Source organism: Echiichthys vipera, assembly GCF_963691815.1.
Source record: "Echiichthys vipera genome assembly, chromosome: 10".
Lineage (NCBI taxonomy): Eukaryota > Metazoa > Chordata > Actinopteri > Perciformes > Trachinidae > Echiichthys > Echiichthys vipera.
Genome location: NC_139835.1, coordinates 18,325,166 through 18,343,220, shown reverse-complemented (window position 1 = coordinate 18,343,220; position 18,055 = coordinate 18,325,166). Strand labels below are relative to the sequence as shown.

Genomic DNA, 18,055 nt, shown 5'->3' with positions numbered 1-18,055 from the left:
CTGCAGTGGCACAGGATCACAGGTACTGCTCTACACGCTTATTTGTAGACAATGGCTCGATTACACGCTCAATCCATAAAAAATTGTTTCGAGTTAAATCTACGAGAAGACGTGCAATTAATCACTAATCACAGTACATGACAAATGAAAGCAGGCAAGAGGCTGAATCATGTCTGGAAAACAACATGCATAGGTAATTATGACAAAAAAAAATAAAAAAACAAAGAACACTCAAGTGAAACCTGCTGGAAAAAAGCTGAGTCGTGCCAACTCACCTCTCCAACATCATACACAAGAACTCGTCCATCAGAGTCTCCCACAGCGATTTCCCTGCCAGAAGGAGCCCATCTGACCCTGTTGAGGGCCGGGTTACCCTCCACTGTGACGCTGGCGGTAGGAACCTAAAACAACATCACCATAAAACACCAATTAGCAGAGTGTGGCTCTGTGTCCGCCCAACGGTGAAGACAAAAACAGTGAAAATATGCGTCGTAGTGAAATACGCGCAAGCTGGATGTAATAGTGTAATACCTCGGTGTCGTTATTCAGGTTCCACAAGTCGAGATGACCGACTCCGTCCACACAAGCAAACAGGGCGGGGTGAGTCGGAGACCACATGACGTCATACACGTAATCAGAGTTATCTTCAAATGAGTAGAGCGGCTTGTTGTTCTGCACATATTTGAGGGCGTAAAAAGATCAAAAACATGAGTTTGGATTTTTTTACTGTACAGATGTCTATGTATGCTTTTATGCAAATATATCACCATATGATAGACATCGGCAAACATACTTAATGAATCCAATATTTGATTTTATGATGATGTTTAACATTTTTAAAAACAACAATATTTCGGAACAGCTCAGTTAGTTAGCTCAGTACTCAAGCGGCTCAATTATTTAGTCACACACCACTTTGGTCCAGAGTCAAAGTATGTTGCAAATATTTGATTGATTGGCACATACTTTTATGTTCCACACCGGATGACTTCAGGTCTTCCAATGTGAAACTAACGACAGGGCTGGGCGATGTGAGGAAAATATGCAGTAAAGTTGTTTAATATCGCAGTAACGATATTCAAGTGTACTCATTTCTGCCTTTCTGCTAATTTCAGTATATTGGTAAATTACAACTATTTGCATGTTGGAATTATTTCCAACTTTCTTTTATTGACTTGAACAAAAATGCACCAAGCAGCCAACCAAAGCTTATAGTGGCTGTTTGACTGTTACGCTCGTTAATTTCTATCTGTAGGCAACAGGACGAGATTTTTGTAACGTTTCCACTTGTAGTCCGAGTAGTAGTTACCAATCATGAGTGGGCTTTTGCTGCATGCAGGTAAACAGTCTATGGAGCTCAAAAGACTCAGAACGCATTGACTGTCATGCAACAGAACCCATTTCTGAGGGCCCATCTGATGCCCGCTTAGCTTTTCATGATTAAATTAATATTATTAAAATATTAGCTGTTGCCCCCAGAGGCTAAATTGTCATGAGACAGATGTCATGCTTGTTAAATTAGAGGGAATAAATGCATAATTTTGGCTAAAAGGGTCTAAAATCAACATAACAAGAAACGTCATTACCCTGAAATAGCTGAAAATGAATAACACTGGATTATATGAAAGCTTGTAAAGACACCAACAGGAGGAGGAAACTTTTTCCTACATACAGACGGGTCTTTCCTGCCAAATCAAATAATCCTGAGGTTTTTTCGAGATCTCACTCTAACCTTGGTGCTCCACAGCTTTACAGTCCAGTCGAAAGAGGAGGTAACAAACAGGTGGGAGAAGTCCAGAGGCCCTGCAGCTGTGTGGCAATGGATCCCTGTGATGGGCCCATGGTGGCCCTCAAACATCTCACTGATGCCCGCTTTGCTGTGGAGCACACAGAAGATGAAGTAAGTGCAAACATACTGACAGAATAAATCAAGCACGAGAAATTTAATTTCCAAAAGCGGCAGGTGTTGAGTAACGGCCTGCTGTGCTGATAATGTTTGAATAGACATTTCTGTACATTGCATGAACAAAGAGAAAATCCAACATTAAAACTCACTGTTCAAATCATTTGGGCATCACATTAAGCACAAAAAAGGCACAGTTGGACCTCTGTTGGACTTTTTCACATTAATCATTTACTTATATCGCGTGATTACCAGCAGGGTAGCATAAGTGTCTGCAACCCCTCAACCACATGTTGCAGAGCTGTTAACCAACTGAAGCTCTGATAATTAATGTAGAGAGGTAAATACTCAGCATGAGTGATGCTTATGCATTATTAACTGCGATGAGAGTATCATACCATTGTAAATGAGGTGGAAAATTATTCCCCCAATTACAGAGGTGATACTTCTGTGCAAAAACCAAGCAGCTATCTCCTCTCTGCGGTCTCTGGGCATACTGCAGGACATTTACTGTGGGGCTGACACGCTGCTCAGTGGCAGCTGTGATTTAAGCCACATTTCTTTGCTTTTTTTACCAGAGGACCAACCGCCATGAGAGGAGCCCCGGTGTCTTAAATGAGAACATTGTGGGATGAACTGCAGTTTTAATTCTCTCCGGGAAGACCGACCGTAAACAAACTCTCTCATTCAGAGAAACATACTAAGAAGAGAAGAAAAAAAAAAAAGGACAGGGGAAAAAATGATTTGTTTCCTCTGCATGTGTGCCCTGTTTATGTTGAGCGACCTTTACAAACACAACTGACAAGCGGAAAAGAAAAACAGGATGACTGGGCAGGAGTGAAACCTCAAACACCAGGAGATCAAGTGTTGGATTTGCGTTGCACTGGGAAGTGAGTGGGCTATATTTATTTGACACACTGTGCGAGGTGGGCCGAACAAGCCGCCTCAGTTTCCTGGCGGTGTTCGAGGAAGGGGACGCCGAGGTTTAATTATGAACACACCTTCCATGACGACACGACATGTAGACAGAGCCGTCCTCGCTGCCCACCACGAAATTGTTGACGTCTCCGAGAGGGAAAGACATGGAGGTAACAGCTACAGCTTTGGACTGCTTGAACACCAGCTCCATGCTGTCCTGTGGAGGGGAGGCAACATGGAACGACATATTTAACAAGCTCCCTGCTCAGGCTTCATAGTAACACACACTCTGCCAAGCACAACCTAGAAAAATCACTTGACAGTTTATTAATGCGTAATATAAATTCAACTCGCTTTTTTAAAAAATGGAAGTTTGACATTGAGGTCTTGGCAGCGCACATGAAATGACACAGCTAGCAAACTCAATTTCCTTGAAAGTGAGAAATGAGTTGTAGAAAAGAAAGTCAGGGGGGAAATACCAAACTGGAATGCTTAAACTTAGAAGTCCGGCCAAAATGTTTGACTTTTAGCTTGAGAGGGAGGGACGGGAAGTGTTTGAAAAGTGCGACAGAAAGTACACAAAATGTAAAAGCTCCAAGTTTGAAATGTGATGTGTTATTAACAGAGAGATTAAATGTTACGGTTAAATCTTTAACACAGAGTTGATTATGTCATTCAGAAATATTCCTCTGACAACTCGTAGGAACACACACACACACACACACACACACACACACACACACACACACACACACACACACACACACACACACACACACACACACACACACACACACACACACACACACACACACACACACACACACACACACACACACACACACACACACACACACACACACACACACACACACACACACACACACACACACACACACACACACACACACACACACACACACACACGTTACCTGTGGCTGAGAGAGCATGTCCAGACTCCAGGAGCAAATCTTGCCGTCAGTGGAGATGCTAATCAGATTGTGGGCATTCTGGGTGCCAACCACATTCACACAGTATACTGGGTGCTGCGAAAAGAATAAGGGAGACTTTTTTGTTTAACTCTTCTGCTGCATAAGAATAAAGTATAACCCACTGTGACGATTGTTTAGTGTACCGTGTGTGCTGCTGCCGACAGGGGAGTCCTCTGCACCGGGGTCCTCTTGTTGCTCCTGTTGTCCCACAGTACAATCTGCCCCGAGTATGTGCCTCCCACCACAACGTTTGGGTGGAACTTGGCAAACGAAGCCGACATAACAGCAGACTGCCAGAAAGAGTAAAAAATAGAGCAGGGTATAGGCAAGGTTAAGCTAATTATATATTATATCAATATATAATATAGCATGTTTTCTGATAATTTCATAAATATTCTATATAAAATAACCATGTTTTTTTCAATATTGTGATAGAAAGTATACAGAAGACTATATTTTGCTGATACACATCTTTCTTGAAGGATACTTTTGCCCATTTTTTATCTAGGTCTGTGTCATGGTAATGTGGGCATTGTGTTCAGATGAACAGTGTTTGGCGTAAGTTCCTGCGAAACTGAGCATCAGAGATCTGCCTAAATCCACCGAATGATGCGAAACGTTGAACTCAATCTCCAATGCTCTATCACAATATCTGCTCATGTATGTGAAATCATGGGTAATCCACCTGATGTTGATCTCACTGAACTGTGTGGTGATATAAAAATGGATTATAAAACCAATACTGACATTTTCAAATGATATTCAGGCATTATAGATAACATTTTCTCAGAGTTAATGTGCTTGCTTTTGTCAATTTAGAGACAATGTAATAGTGTAACATGGAATCTCAATATCATTTTTCCATGATATTGATTCCATTGAAACGTGATAAATTGTCATATTGAATTACGGTCCAGCCCTCGGCCCAACAAAGGTGTTGGTCCAACTTCATTATCATTATTTTGTGGTGCTGTTATTGTATCCACTCCATTTATATGAATGAGGGTGGGCTCACCTCTCTAAAACAGTTTCAACAAAAAAAATGTCCAACCTTCATGCAGGACAGTCTTAAACTAGCAGCTGAGTGTAATAATTGTACTCACTATATTCATTCACACAGACCAGTAAAACATTATTGTTGTTGACAACAATGAACGGAAACACAAATCTAGAGTGAAAATAACATGAGGTGAATTTTCCACGGAGGTAACTGACCATAATGGACACCCTGTATCAGGATCTGGTTAGATGGCTGCAAAATTGACAATCAGGACGTGGAAAACATCAAACTTGAATGTGTTTCCTGCTTCATTTCAAAGTTGTAGTTGCCTCTCCCCCAAAATACGTCTTTCATCACTCAGACGTCAGTTCTGTGCAAGCTAAACAAACCTGGCTGTTTGACGAGATTATTATGAATTGAATCAAGAATTTTATCACTTGAGTTTGGTTTTTAGGTAGCATACACACAGACACACTCACCAATTCACCTATCACAATCATACCTCAACATTTTTTCTAAAAGGGACTTTTCTTTACAAAAACTGTGACGCATGGTTCAGGAAAATTCATTGAGAGCCGACTTGGCGGCACGGACAAAACTGCGTTCACACTTCTGTTCAGTTTTATTCATCTGAGCAATACGCCTGCATCTACATCCGCTCTGGAGGCAACGACATGTGGTTCTACTCAACTTGTCTTGGTGAAGGAGCCTCAGGGCAGGCATTATAATAAGGCTGGGCAGAGCGGAGGAGCTGTGCTGCTCTCCCTGCTAGCTCCTCTGAACACAGGGCCCTTGTTTGGATGCACATGATAACCAGCCCTGCCCCACACACTTAATCCTTCTGCAGCGCTCGGATTCCATTCAACTCCTGCACCACAGGTCTTCTCCGGCGCCTCACGAACATGTGTTTGCTGATAGATGTGGTGGAGGAGGATGCCAGTACGGTGAACTCAGAATGTGGATAAGGGCGGGAGGAGGAGAGACGGGGGGGTTGGTTGGCGGTGTTCCATGCTTGTCATGGAAGAAGCCACCCGTGAGCACGTGGGGAGAGAGGTGGAAGAAAAGGAGGGCTTTGGGTACCTGACAGTGGAAGACGTACTCCGGTGTGGCCTTCTTGTACTTCATGTTCCACACTAAGGCCACGCCGTCTGGCTCGTGAGGAGCTTCCTCGTTGTTGTTATATGAGGCAACCAGGAGTTCAGGATACTGGTGACAGGAAAAAAAAAATCAGCCCAAATGAATGTCTAGGGGCGGGGGGCAGACGTGCCCCCCAGGCTTTGGCTCCATGCGGAAAAGCCTTGCCTGCCCTGTGTGGTGCTGCTGAATGCCTTAAAGAATGAGTAATGTTTCCTCAAGATTTATGGCTTGTCTAATTTGCCTTACCCCCTTAAGAACTTTGCTAAATTAGGTTTTTATTTCCCCTTATAATTTTGACCAAAAGCTATGGTTGTGAAAGCGCTCAGAGGGACAGCAGTAGACTCAAATAGAGCAGCTCATTCAGGAACTAGAACCCACTGAAGCACATATTTAAAAACACAGGCAGAGAATGACTACGACAACACTACCCAGATGTAAACAAACCATTAACCTCTGCTGCCTCTAATACTTGATCTGAGATTTACAGTTTGTGAAATCAGAATTCAGCAAGGCTCTGAGCTGGGTAATAATGTGAGCAAAGAGTTGGTGTTCAATCACTGTCAAGAGTCGTTGCAGAATCATGCATTAAATGACCTTAGACACCGGAGGAAACAAATCATTATGGCCCCCGACTGAGTGACAATGTGTGGGACATAACTTACTTTTCCTGAGGGACTTCGGACCGAAAGTAAATGCTGTCAAACTCAAGCCATGTAATCGTAAAGCATTATGGCTGTGCAAAGCTAAATTGTTTCAACAGCCAATTAGCAACGCTTATACACATATTACTTCCATTTGAACACAAAGACGTCATTTTTAGGATTGACGTTTCGATGATTGTAAATGACTTCCAAATGCTGCTCTGAGAAATGTGCTCAACAGTTGGTTTAATTAGAACAAAAAAATGACCTGGAGGGACCAGTCAAGGCAGGTGACGACACGATGCTTGGACCAGCGCTCATCCATGAACTGCCTGTTGAGGGAGAGCTTTGTTCCCGCCTGGATTTCACTGTTGGAAAACAAAGCACCACAAATCAATAAAAAAAAACACTTCTTCAAAAAAACAATTACCATGTTTGTTTGTTTTTCACGTTGTTCAATTATTACCCCTCCTTCTCCTCCAGGTCACGGCCGCTGTAGTCAAAGAAGAGGTCCACATGCTCGGATAGAGCCCGCTCAATAATGCGAGTGCTGTGGTCGAAGAAATTCACAAACTCTTCGGAGTGCAGGATCTGGAGCTTTTCCTCCTCTGTCAGCTCATGGGGGGGTGCTACACAGAGAAACACATTGAAATGTAGAAGGGAACCCTGCTGCTCTTTGCCATTATGAAATAGCATATGATGCACTTCTTTGAAAGAATAGAAACCTCTTTGTACACTGCAATGTCTATATAAAAAAAAAGTTCCTAGACAAAATGGACAAGTTTGAGGTGAACGTATGCATCATCAGTGGTACTGAAGTACCTTCATCCTCCTCCTTCTGGTCCGGCTTATCAATTTGAGTCTCCACAACTGGTTGAGGAGCAGAAATTTCTTCCTCTTCTTCTTCCTCTGTTGATCAGAAAGTGAACTGTCAGACACTGGAAAAAAACAGATAGGCTGTATACCCTGTAGGGTTGCAATGGTATGAAATATCACGGTGTTACACAATTATTATTATCAACATCAGTTACAGCTCCCTTGAAAATAATGAAAACAGGAGTTTTTTGGGGTTGAAGAAAGGCTTAATTATAACTGAAACATTTTATTAATAGAAGTATGTGTAAAAAAATGTATATATAAACAATGTTTTTTAGTTCTAAGATAAGAAAGTGTCCACCTTATGATAACAGTTCGTTTTCATACAATGGTATGTCGCTGCAACCCTATACACTTACTTATTCACCATTTTTATTGTGACTTCACCGCAAGAACTAGGCCGTAAACATCAAATTTGAAGTAACAAAGTTCACGTAACAAGCGACCATGTCTCCATAGAGACGTTCCATACCTTTTGGTCACTATGTCTTTCACCTCCATTATTGTGCTTTTTCAATAAAAGCTCCACCCAGTGATTATGGGCCCGGCAAAAGACTGATTTTGTATCTCTGCCTTGCATTTGTTTGGTTTGCCAGCACAATGTCACCTTTCAGAAAGGAACCTGCTCCTCTAAAGCAGGGAAGTTTGTCATTTGTGTTAAAGGGACACAGCGCAGCGGGTGTCTTGTTGTCATAGGGACCCCTGTCTTTCCAAACTGTTAATGAGACTCCAGCCATTCAATAGAAAGTCTAGCTGTCAGTGTAGTTGTTTCCTCTGTGTCGCAGTAGCAGGTTGCCCCCTTCTAGGCCACAGGGCAGTGGGGCAGAGGGTGTCAAGCAGCTGCCCAGGCCCGTCCCATTGGTCTGGCCAGATGACGGCATGGGGCAAAAGCAGATGGTGATGCTGGGATTGTCTTTTGCTCTTCAGAGGTGGCATGGGGATGGCACAGAGGTTTTCCGCCTGGCTGCCCCGAGACAAGCTTCTCCCTGAACAGCAAGCCTGTGCAATTACCATCCTAGCAGGAGGTCTTGTAACTCCTATTCAACCTCAGAGAATGTGCGACAAAATACAGGCCAGACCAGCTGGCAAACTGCACACCGGTTCTACCCCAAAGAAGATGAACGCGCTTTTTCAAAACACATCTCTTAGAGACGGTATATAGCCTATGCTTTCAATGTAAAAAATAATAGCAAAAGCAGGACAAAACAGATTCATGAGGAGAGGGGAAATACTCGCCTGGTTCCTACAAGCATTTAACATAATCTAACATGACAGCACCGCATGCCAGAATTTCCTTCCTACTGGGATAATCTAAATGATAATGTCATCTGTCACTTTGTCCATAAAGTGATTTATCCCCTTTCTCAGATGCAGCTTTGGGGAAGAAGGTTATCGGGTACACTGATGAGTTTACAGAACTGGGTTGATGACACAAGCCATTTCAATGTGCGGCCATGCTCTGCAACCAACAGGAGAAGGTTAAAATCTTTCCTTTCAAGGGCCTCAATCAGGCTTAAAGGAAAACAGTAATCACTGTCTTTCAGCTAGTCCCGGCCGTGCTCGTCAGCCCTTTCCCTGGTGAGGCAGCCAGAGCAATCAACCTGCCAGGCATTAGGAGCGGATAGACAATCTGAAAATAAAGGGTATAATGCACCTGCCAGCCAAAATGGCCATTTGGAGAAAAACTACTGATCCTGGTGACCCCGCTGGGGATGTGTAGGGGGGTAGTAGCGCCTAGCGATGGCTGGTGGAGTAAGGGGGGGACGGGGGGACGGAGGGGGGGGGGGGGATGCATTTAACAGAATTCACCCGGATCACCAATGTCCCATACACTGACACCTCCTCTCAAAGCAGGCTCAATTAAGGCTTTTGTACCACTTAAGAAATAAAAGCTTTTTTGGGGGGGAAAGGGTGGTAATCACAGGTCTTAGTCAATGGACAATATATGCGTCCAGTGATGTACAAAGTATAAAAGTAAATTACCTTTGCTCTCCGCTGCAGGTGTCTTCCACTTTCTATATGTCCCTGCACAATAACAGCCTGACTTCTTACCTTGCAACAGAGTTTTTTTTCCTTCGCTTGCCTGTTTGAAGGTCAATAACCACAGAATACAAAACTCTACCAATACATACACTGATCAGAATCTCTCTCTCTCTCTCCCCCCCCCCCTCTCTCTCTCTCTCTCTCTCTCTCTCCCTCTCTCTCTCTCTCTCCCTCTCTCTCTCTCTCCCTCTCTCTCTCTACCTCTCTCTCTCCCTCTCTCTCTCTTCCTCTCCCTCTCTCCCTCTCTCCCTCTCTCTCTCTCTCCCTCTCTCTCTCTCCCTCTCTCTCCGCAGTACAACATCAAAATTTGTGGTTGTGCGTAGTGGTGGAGCAAATTTAAAATGGCTGCAGGGTGAATAAAAACAAAGAATTTCTGCAGTCAGACTTCTGTCAATCTGATAACACTCTTCAAGGCTTAGTCATCTGTGAAACAGGAGTTGATTGTTTTTTTTTTTGATGGCTACACGCGGCTCTAATGACACTGAGGTCTAAAGATCACAAACAGGCCGGCAGTGAGCACAAATCCAAAGCCAGCACTCTCGTTTTTTTTTTGTTTTTTTTAAAGAAAAACCCTTTACAGATAATATACAAACTCAGAATATTGTTAAATGAGAATGGCATTAGTTGTCAAGGTGCAAATACTCAAACCATGCACTCTATGGAGACCATGAAGACCATATGTAATGTTCCATTTGGATTTATAAGCTACTGTATTACAGAGGGATACAATGGATATTTAACAGTACTAATCATCAAGTGCATAAAAGCTGACCACAATTACAAGTGGCACTTCAAACAAGAAGACCATTAAGGGCTTTTGTCATAAAAAAGTTTTGACCTGCGTCTGAATTGAGAGTGATTAAAACAATTGCATTCAATTAAACATTAGATTTCCTAAACCGCTCTACGTACTGATATTCCTGGCAAGCCTTTTTAAACACTGCACCAGACCAACAATATCTTAATCCATAATTACAGCCTCTTGTTGAGGAGTGCCTACTGATGCTGCGTATTACCTACTAGTGCAGTCTAGGAATACTGCAGCAACAGCTCAGAAATTCCCCAATCTAGTGGCTTCAAATCAACAAACTGCCTACAGATGGACTAGCACTGATTCAAATAAATGCATTTGATCACATGATCACAAATATAGATGTCTGCGAATTAATGTCAGAACTGTACAGATTCATCTTATGTTGTAAAATGAAGCAATGAATGAAGCTGCTCCAGAGATAGTTTGGATTTCATAAAGTGGGGTTGTATGAGGTACTTATCCATAGTCAGTGTGTTACAGTACCTGCAGTAGATGACGGTTAGCACGGCCCCAGATTAAAGCAAGAAGCTAAGAAATGTACTGCTATTGATGGGGACAGCAGCTAAACATATTAATGCCACCTTTAAAAAGAGAAAAATCTATATCATCTATGCTCTTTCCAAAGCCACCAGACTCTGTTGACAAAAACTGTAATTTTACCCCGCAAAACACAGGAGTTGCTGGTCTACCGCTGACTCAGTCAGTTAGTTTGTTTATGTTATTGTGTGACTGTTTTTTTATGAAAGGTTGGGAACTAACAACACTACCAAACAAACTAACTGATGAGGTTTGTCAATGTAGTCTAACTTAAAACTGTTGAAGGCTATCAACTTTGTGCTTGGTGGGCCTTTTTTAAGATGGCTTAAATACAAAACGACCACAGCAGTAGATTTCTTAGCTTCCATGCCTGCCCTGTGCTTTCCAGAAAAACACTGACTATGGATAAGTACCTTTAGCAAGAAAAAAATGATATAACCCGATGATGCGTTCACCTCAACTGTTCAGGGGTTTTTCTTTGGGTCAGTAGGGCAGGTGACTTTAAAATCTTAAATCTTTTTACACATTTCTCCAAGATGTCTTGCACACACTGTGGGAACCCTCGGTCTGCAGCAGCCGGGGCACGGCAGCCACCCCTCTAATGCCACCGCCTGCTGACCTTGAGAGTGCTGCGCCGTTGCCTCCTTTTGACAACATGATAAATCGCTCAATCAGAGAACAGGCCTGACGCCACCCCACACATCAAAAATGCGCCAAGGGGAGCAAGCTGGGAAGGGGATGCCGTCTCATCGAGTGCCAGAAGTGATGGTGTGAAAATGCACAATGTCACTGAGTGTGTTTTGTTATGTGCCTGTTCGTTGAAGGGAGAAGACAGGGAAGCGAGGGAGTTGATGAAATGATTACATAGTGGCAGAGAGGGGAAGGGGCCTCGTGTTGAACAGCTGGCAGGAACCATCGTTGTTTAACACAGTTTTACAATGCCCAGTAGGGTCCAGAGTAAAAAATGATGAGGAGCAGAGGGATGTTCTTCATACTTCAGTAGTTCTGCTCATAGTTTTCCACAAAATCACACAATTTCATCTTCCTCGTGCTGCATGCCACCTCTGGATTTATCTCACGTCACCTGATGGGGCAACAACCAGCAATCTGAATACTGTTTAAAACCCTAACCAGGCTTTCAAGGAAGCTTCAAAAGGTGTTGGTCGATGATGCAAATAAATTAAGGAAAACGGCTAAAAAGACGGACAGATAGTTCCGCTATTTCCTTAGAAAACAAAAAACAAAAACAAAATAACACCACAAAACAAAAAAAGAACCTAATCAGGATTTCAGTTGAGCGCATGATTCGTCATCTGTCATTACATAAATTAACCAAGAACAAGCAGCACACTCACAAGTATTGCATATTTTATAGAACATGTGTTCAACATGTGGTTTTAGTAGTAAATATTCTCTTTGGTCAACCTCATGAAAGCTCCAGTGCAGCAATTACATATCGACATGCTTCAGAGGCAGTAAGCAGTCGTATGCGCAGCACTTCATATCTTCCCCCTCAATCGCATTTCTCCTTCCTGTCACTGGTTTTCTCATCCTGCTCATTAATTATACCGAAGTGGAGATGGTTGTGAGGTTCAGAGGAGCAGGGCTTGTCTGAATTTAATCTCTCTCTCTGACTTCTTATGTTTCCTGGGCCTCATTTTTCCTTTCCTTTCCTTTCAGATCAAATCTCTTCCACTTGTTGTTCACTTCCGGTACCCACTTGTACACTCATATAGCCCACAACACCCCCTGTTATGAATAATTCTGCACAAGTGGTGCACCATTCTTGCAGCAAAGTAACACTTTTGTTCATAAATATGCTCAGTTAGGTTCATGTACAGAGGTCTTTCCCCATTTTTCAAGGTTAGCCTATGTAATATTATGCGAGAATCACCTTCTTTTTGCTGCGTCACGACAGGTGTCTGGGTCTCTTTTGTGTAGGACACAGTCTCACGTGGAGGGAAATCCACTTGTGTGACTTTGGCCATTCCCAGTTTTGGAGTTCCACGCCTAAAAGCATAGAACAACTCAAACTTTGCACAGCTCAACATCACCACAAAGCCGTAATGATTTTAACAAGAAACAAAACTTTGAAAACAGTCATTCTGCTATCACCGTTCTAATTTGTTTTTGTAACAATTTTCACCTCCGTGCAAGTGGAATCACATTTAGTAAGAAAATGAATGTTGCATGGGATGGCTTCAAATTAGTGTAAAACCAGTGCGAATCAATTAAAAGGTTGTGTTTGACCACTCTTGCATTCACAAGTTGAATGTTTTCCTGGACTGCATTAACCTTAAATGACTTTGGAAGACAAAGTAATCATGCCATAGATTGAGAGAAGGGAAAATGACCAGGAAAGGAGAGAAGAGAGTGTCCAGTACCCCAGCTCAGAATCAGAGTGAAGTTGAAGAGTGGACGGGTCAGAGTCCCAGTGCAGAGTCCTGGTTAGTGTCACAGCAACAAGGCAGCATTAGTGAGAGAGAGACAAGCGAGCACAAATGAGGAGAGGAAATAAAGTTAGCATTATGGCACACAACATGCTGATTGGATCCTAGGTAACAAATCAGTTCAATTTACATGTTATCAAAACACACTTAAAATCTTTTTTGTGTTTTTTCAGTTTCAAGCTTGCCTGCACAAAGCTCAGAAATAGAAGAACGTATCTGCTTAAAATTCATGGACACACAAACTCTCAGAGTGAGATGACACAGGGTGTAATGTGCAGCCTGCGGGGCTGAGACAACCTGAACTGTGTCACACCAAAGGCTCTGAGTGTTGTGCAGACAGAGAGGGAGGGAGAGAGAGAACCCTCAGGGAGAAAACATGACCTCCATGTGTGTAGGAAATGGCCATGCTGGTGAGGGAAATGAGTCAACACGTAGGGGGAACAGCTCCCTGGGCCTGATGGGACACTGGGGGAGCTTGAATTTCAACCCAGGGAAGGGGCTCTAATTAGGGGTTAAGAAGTCCCCCAGGCATCACAGCAGTCTGCCGTTTTATTGTTAATTTAGGATCGTCCTAATTCAACGGCACACAAATTAAATAAACATGCACTCAGTTGGCATAAACTTGTCATTATTAACTTTAATGGTATGAGACCGTCTAAAAGATTCAGTGTGATCATGCTTTAAATATATCCATAGCCTTTGTTTGGAGTTGAAAAGTTTAAAAAAATAAATAAATAAAAAAGCCCTACATTTTTCGATGCAATATTTAAAACAACTAATTTGCTGTACAAGACATGTGCAGTTTAATTGATTTGAGAGGATGTGGCAAGGATGCTGAAATCACATTGTTGCTGGCACAAGCATAGCTGAGCACATAAACAGCACGAAAAAACAACTTTTCAGGACAAGACATCGCTCAAAGTACTGTACATTTAAACTTGTTGCCTTGAGTGAAAAATTAGCCATCATATACTACAACTTTGGCATTGTTTCCACACTAGTACTATAGTAGAACAATGGGAAAAATGTTGTTACTCAAACTATTGCTGAAGGGTGTGTGTGTGTGTGTGTGTGTGTGTGTGTGTGTGTGTGTGTGTGTGTGTGTGTGTGTGTGTGTGTGTGTGTGTGTGTGATGTACCTGGGTCCCACGGCTCCATCAGAGTCTTGGCTCCCTGCCTCACTTGGCGTGCCCGCCGATTTGGTAGTTGGAGAGACCGGAGGGGGGACTAAATAGCGAGACAGACAATAATCATCTGTTACAGTGTGAAGAGCTATTCACAACACAGTACAAATACATCCATGCTGAATGCTATCAATCTTAATGTCAGATATACAAGCAAGTCCGTACATGAACTTAAAGCTGTGACAAAATCAAACATACTGAGAAAGACGCTATCAATTACACTGACTTTGCCTTTTATTTATGCAATTAATGTTTGAATAAATGCAATAACAAATACTTTTAAAAATACACAAAACTATGATGTTTTTTTTCACTACTTCCTCTAGTTTGTCTACATCCTGGGAAACTCATGAGGACTTTCTTATGGATCTCTTCTGCCACCTGCTGTTAGCATTTTGTCAGTGCTGTAAAAAACACTGGATAAACTCTATGAACCAATATTAATATAGTCTATACAGGTATAGTTTTTTACAAATATTGGGCTATTTCATCAGTGCTCCCTCTTGTACAGTACAGGTGTTAATGAATATTTTGTGAAATGTGATCTAAACTAAGACTTGGTTTGCAGGTTATTTGTGCAAGGAAAAGTTGCACTAACATACTGAACACATTTTTCGGCCCTTTCCACTTGGTTAGTTCTCCAGCACATTGCATCTGGAATGACTGATAATGAAACAATCCAATTTTAAGGGAAAGCAAGTAATAGAACAAGTAAACCCAACGCTATTTTATCTAATATTTGGTTGAATTAACAAGGCACACAGACAATGACAAAGGTTTTTCCAGCCACATTAACCTCTTGTTTGTTTCTTGTTATGTCCAGGAAGCCTGGGATTATAACATTTAAAACCAGATATCACAGTGGCTGAGTGTGCACTATCTACAAACATACCAACAGGGGCGTCTGAGGTTATGCCCATGCTCTGTAGAAGAGCCTCGGCCTCACGTCTTTTTTTCTCCAGGTCAGAATCATCCTGGTGATGTGCAGCCTCTTTCAGTTGATCCGCCTGTAAACATAATTGTTATTGCAAGCTCTAAATATTATCTCTAATTATAAGAGAAACAAAGGGTCCACAACCTAAACTTATTTCTGATTTCTGGCTGATATAAGAGAGACTTCGGCACATCCTAAAATATTGATTAACTGAGCCATATCCATTAATTGCACTTAGTGCCAGAACGTAACCTAACTAGCATCAAAGAATAGAAAATGCAAAGGAATTTTTGATTTGCTTTGTTATTATTGGATTACGCCCAATTTCAGCATTTTCATACACTTTACTTCCTGTTAATCAACTGACAAAAAACAATCCTTTTAAATATTTTCAGTGCATTTTATTTTCAATCTTATGTTGCGTATATGTATTCTATTTCATAGTAATGTTATTATCATTATCTTGTAGGAAAGGTGCTATACCAACTATTATGATATAGAGAAACATACACATAAAAAAAAATTATTACCACCTCATTCACAAGTGAGTTTAACAAATACAAGCCAGTTAATGTTATATATGGCTCATTATTTAAAAACAATTCTATTTATTAAAAGAGCAACATGCCAACCTCCTCAGAAAGACACAAAATCTTTGTACGAGTGCCAGCTGTCTCTAAACTGCATTGACTCAGATGCAAATAGTGGCCATCAATGATTTCTTGCAGCATTGCAGAAACTCACAAAAATAAGTGTAGGGGGAGAATTTGCATTTGAATTGAAATATGACTTTTTAATGGTTTTGATGCTGTTTGTTCTCCATATTCATTTTTTCATTTCTCCAAAGGCTTTACAGAATGTTTAACATACCGCTTGCTTTTTGCGCTCCTCCTCCTTCCTTTTCTTCTCCTCTCTGATTTGCGCCAGGCGTTGCTTCTTCCTTTCAAGCTCTGCTTTCAGCTCACTTTTGTCAGACATGATGTCACAGCTGTATACAAACAACATATTTCTGTTTGTCTTCTTGTTCCATTAACATCATTAAAACGACATTAGAATGCATTTTTTAAGAATTAAGTAATATATCACACATAAAGGTGCCCTGGTAATGAAAGGGTCTCCTTGTGTTTGTACTTTCTGACAAATAAAGGAAGTGCTCTAAAAGAAGTGCTCTCCTACACCATTTCCAAAGTCAAATTCAAGCACTTTTCATTCATGCATATCAAGGTGCATTTTCATGCTTTTCCAGCCCCTTACAGCTATGGAAATCTACATATATGTATACAGTACAATACTTAATATGCAGTGTACTTATATTGCAAGTAGTTATTACATTAAATTAGATGTTATTGACCTGTATACAACCCAACAACATGATGTTTTGAGACAGCTTTCTACATGAGGATGACAAATAAAAAGGAAATCTAACTAGACTAACAGATCGACAGATTTATAATCACCAACTATTTTTTTAATATCATTTGTTGATCATTAAAAGTAATTTTTCATGCAAAAATGTCAGAAAATGCTGTTTTCAGCCTCTCAAATATGATCTTCTTTCCTCTGTGTTATAACATACATGCAATCCCATATAGCATAACATTTCAAGCACTTCACTCAGAATCCAAGGACTTCATTCAAACCTTGAAAACACCACACTAAAATTCAAAGGGGTTTCAAGGATTTACATCACACCCTGGATCTCTTAGTGTTAGCGCAGTCTCCTAACAAAGGCAGTGCTTTAAAAAGGTCAAGCATCTCCTGACAGCTGATGCGCTCAGCTTCAGCACCGCCTTGCACAGTAATGGAGACTGCTAACGTTACCACAGCAACCCAACCTCACCTGTCAGTTAAAACGACCATCTAACAGTGTTTTCCTACTTCTCTGCAGCTGAGTGAGTTAAACATCGTAGCTGTCTGAAGACACATACTCTCAGCTACATGTAACTCCAGGCCAGTCATTGTCAGTCAGCTAACAGAGAGCCCCACCCTACCGCTGGTACAATTGTTCACACCCGGGTAGCTTAGCACGGGGTTATCCTGTCTTGTCTCCGGTCCTTATCAGCTTGCTGTATATGCGTTCAGACTACAAGCCTGCGCCACATTAATATGATGTTTACTTTTACAAAATCGCACTGTGGTTTCACAGAAAACACGCACCGTTAGCATCAAATCGGCCTCTGTCGCTGCTATTCTTCCTTGTTGTCACCGGCTACAGAGCTAACTTAGCTTAGCCATCATTGTTGTACAACATTTAATTGGCGTGTAAGTGATGAAACCACGCCTAGTTCAATGTTTTTTTTAAGTAAAACATGTGTTTGGTGTAATAGTAAATGTGACTTACACAACCCACTATTTGTTATTAGGGGTGAGGTGTTGGCTTCATCTGTTAGAAGCTAACTTAGCTACAACAGTTAACCGGACGTTGGTCCGCAGTGCTGTCATGCGCTCTCATCTGACCGCACAATGAGTAAAGTAAGTTAGGCTACAAACACAACAACAGTTACATGACATGTTACAAGTGTGTGACAACAACAGACATGACACTGATGTTTAGATTACAAACCTTTAAAGCAGGTTTTCGACCTGACACCAAATGCATACAGCCAAAACAAACGGGCTGCCAACAC

General features: G+C 41.7%; 1 protein-coding gene across 1 annotated transcript in view; it reads right to left on the bottom strand.

Moving 5' to 3' along the window:
* Nucleotides 1-18,055, bottom strand: part of dync1i2a (dynein, cytoplasmic 1, intermediate chain 2a) — a 19,004-nt gene extending 949 nt beyond the window's left edge. The window contains exons 1-15 of the mRNA XM_083921463.1: nucleotides 17,992-18,055; nucleotides 16,299-16,416; nucleotides 15,387-15,501; nucleotides 14,450-14,537; nucleotides 12,756-12,871; nucleotides 7,414-7,500; nucleotides 7,058-7,220; nucleotides 6,860-6,959; nucleotides 5,894-6,019; nucleotides 3,957-4,103; nucleotides 3,754-3,867; nucleotides 2,905-3,038; nucleotides 1,733-1,877; nucleotides 532-672; nucleotides 276-401 (exon numbers count right to left, since the gene is read on the bottom strand). Coding sequence (XP_083777589.1) covers nucleotides 276-401; nucleotides 532-672; nucleotides 1,733-1,877; nucleotides 2,905-3,038; nucleotides 3,754-3,867; nucleotides 3,957-4,103; nucleotides 5,894-6,019; nucleotides 6,860-6,959; nucleotides 7,058-7,220; nucleotides 7,414-7,500; nucleotides 12,756-12,871; nucleotides 14,450-14,537; nucleotides 15,387-15,501; nucleotides 16,299-16,406 — 1,710 coding nt within the window. The 5' untranslated portion in view covers nucleotides 16,407-16,416; nucleotides 17,992-18,055. The remainder of the gene's footprint in view (nucleotides 1-275; nucleotides 402-531; nucleotides 673-1,732; nucleotides 1,878-2,904; nucleotides 3,039-3,753; nucleotides 3,868-3,956; nucleotides 4,104-5,893; nucleotides 6,020-6,859; nucleotides 6,960-7,057; nucleotides 7,221-7,413; nucleotides 7,501-12,755; nucleotides 12,872-14,449; nucleotides 14,538-15,386; nucleotides 15,502-16,298; nucleotides 16,417-17,991) is intronic.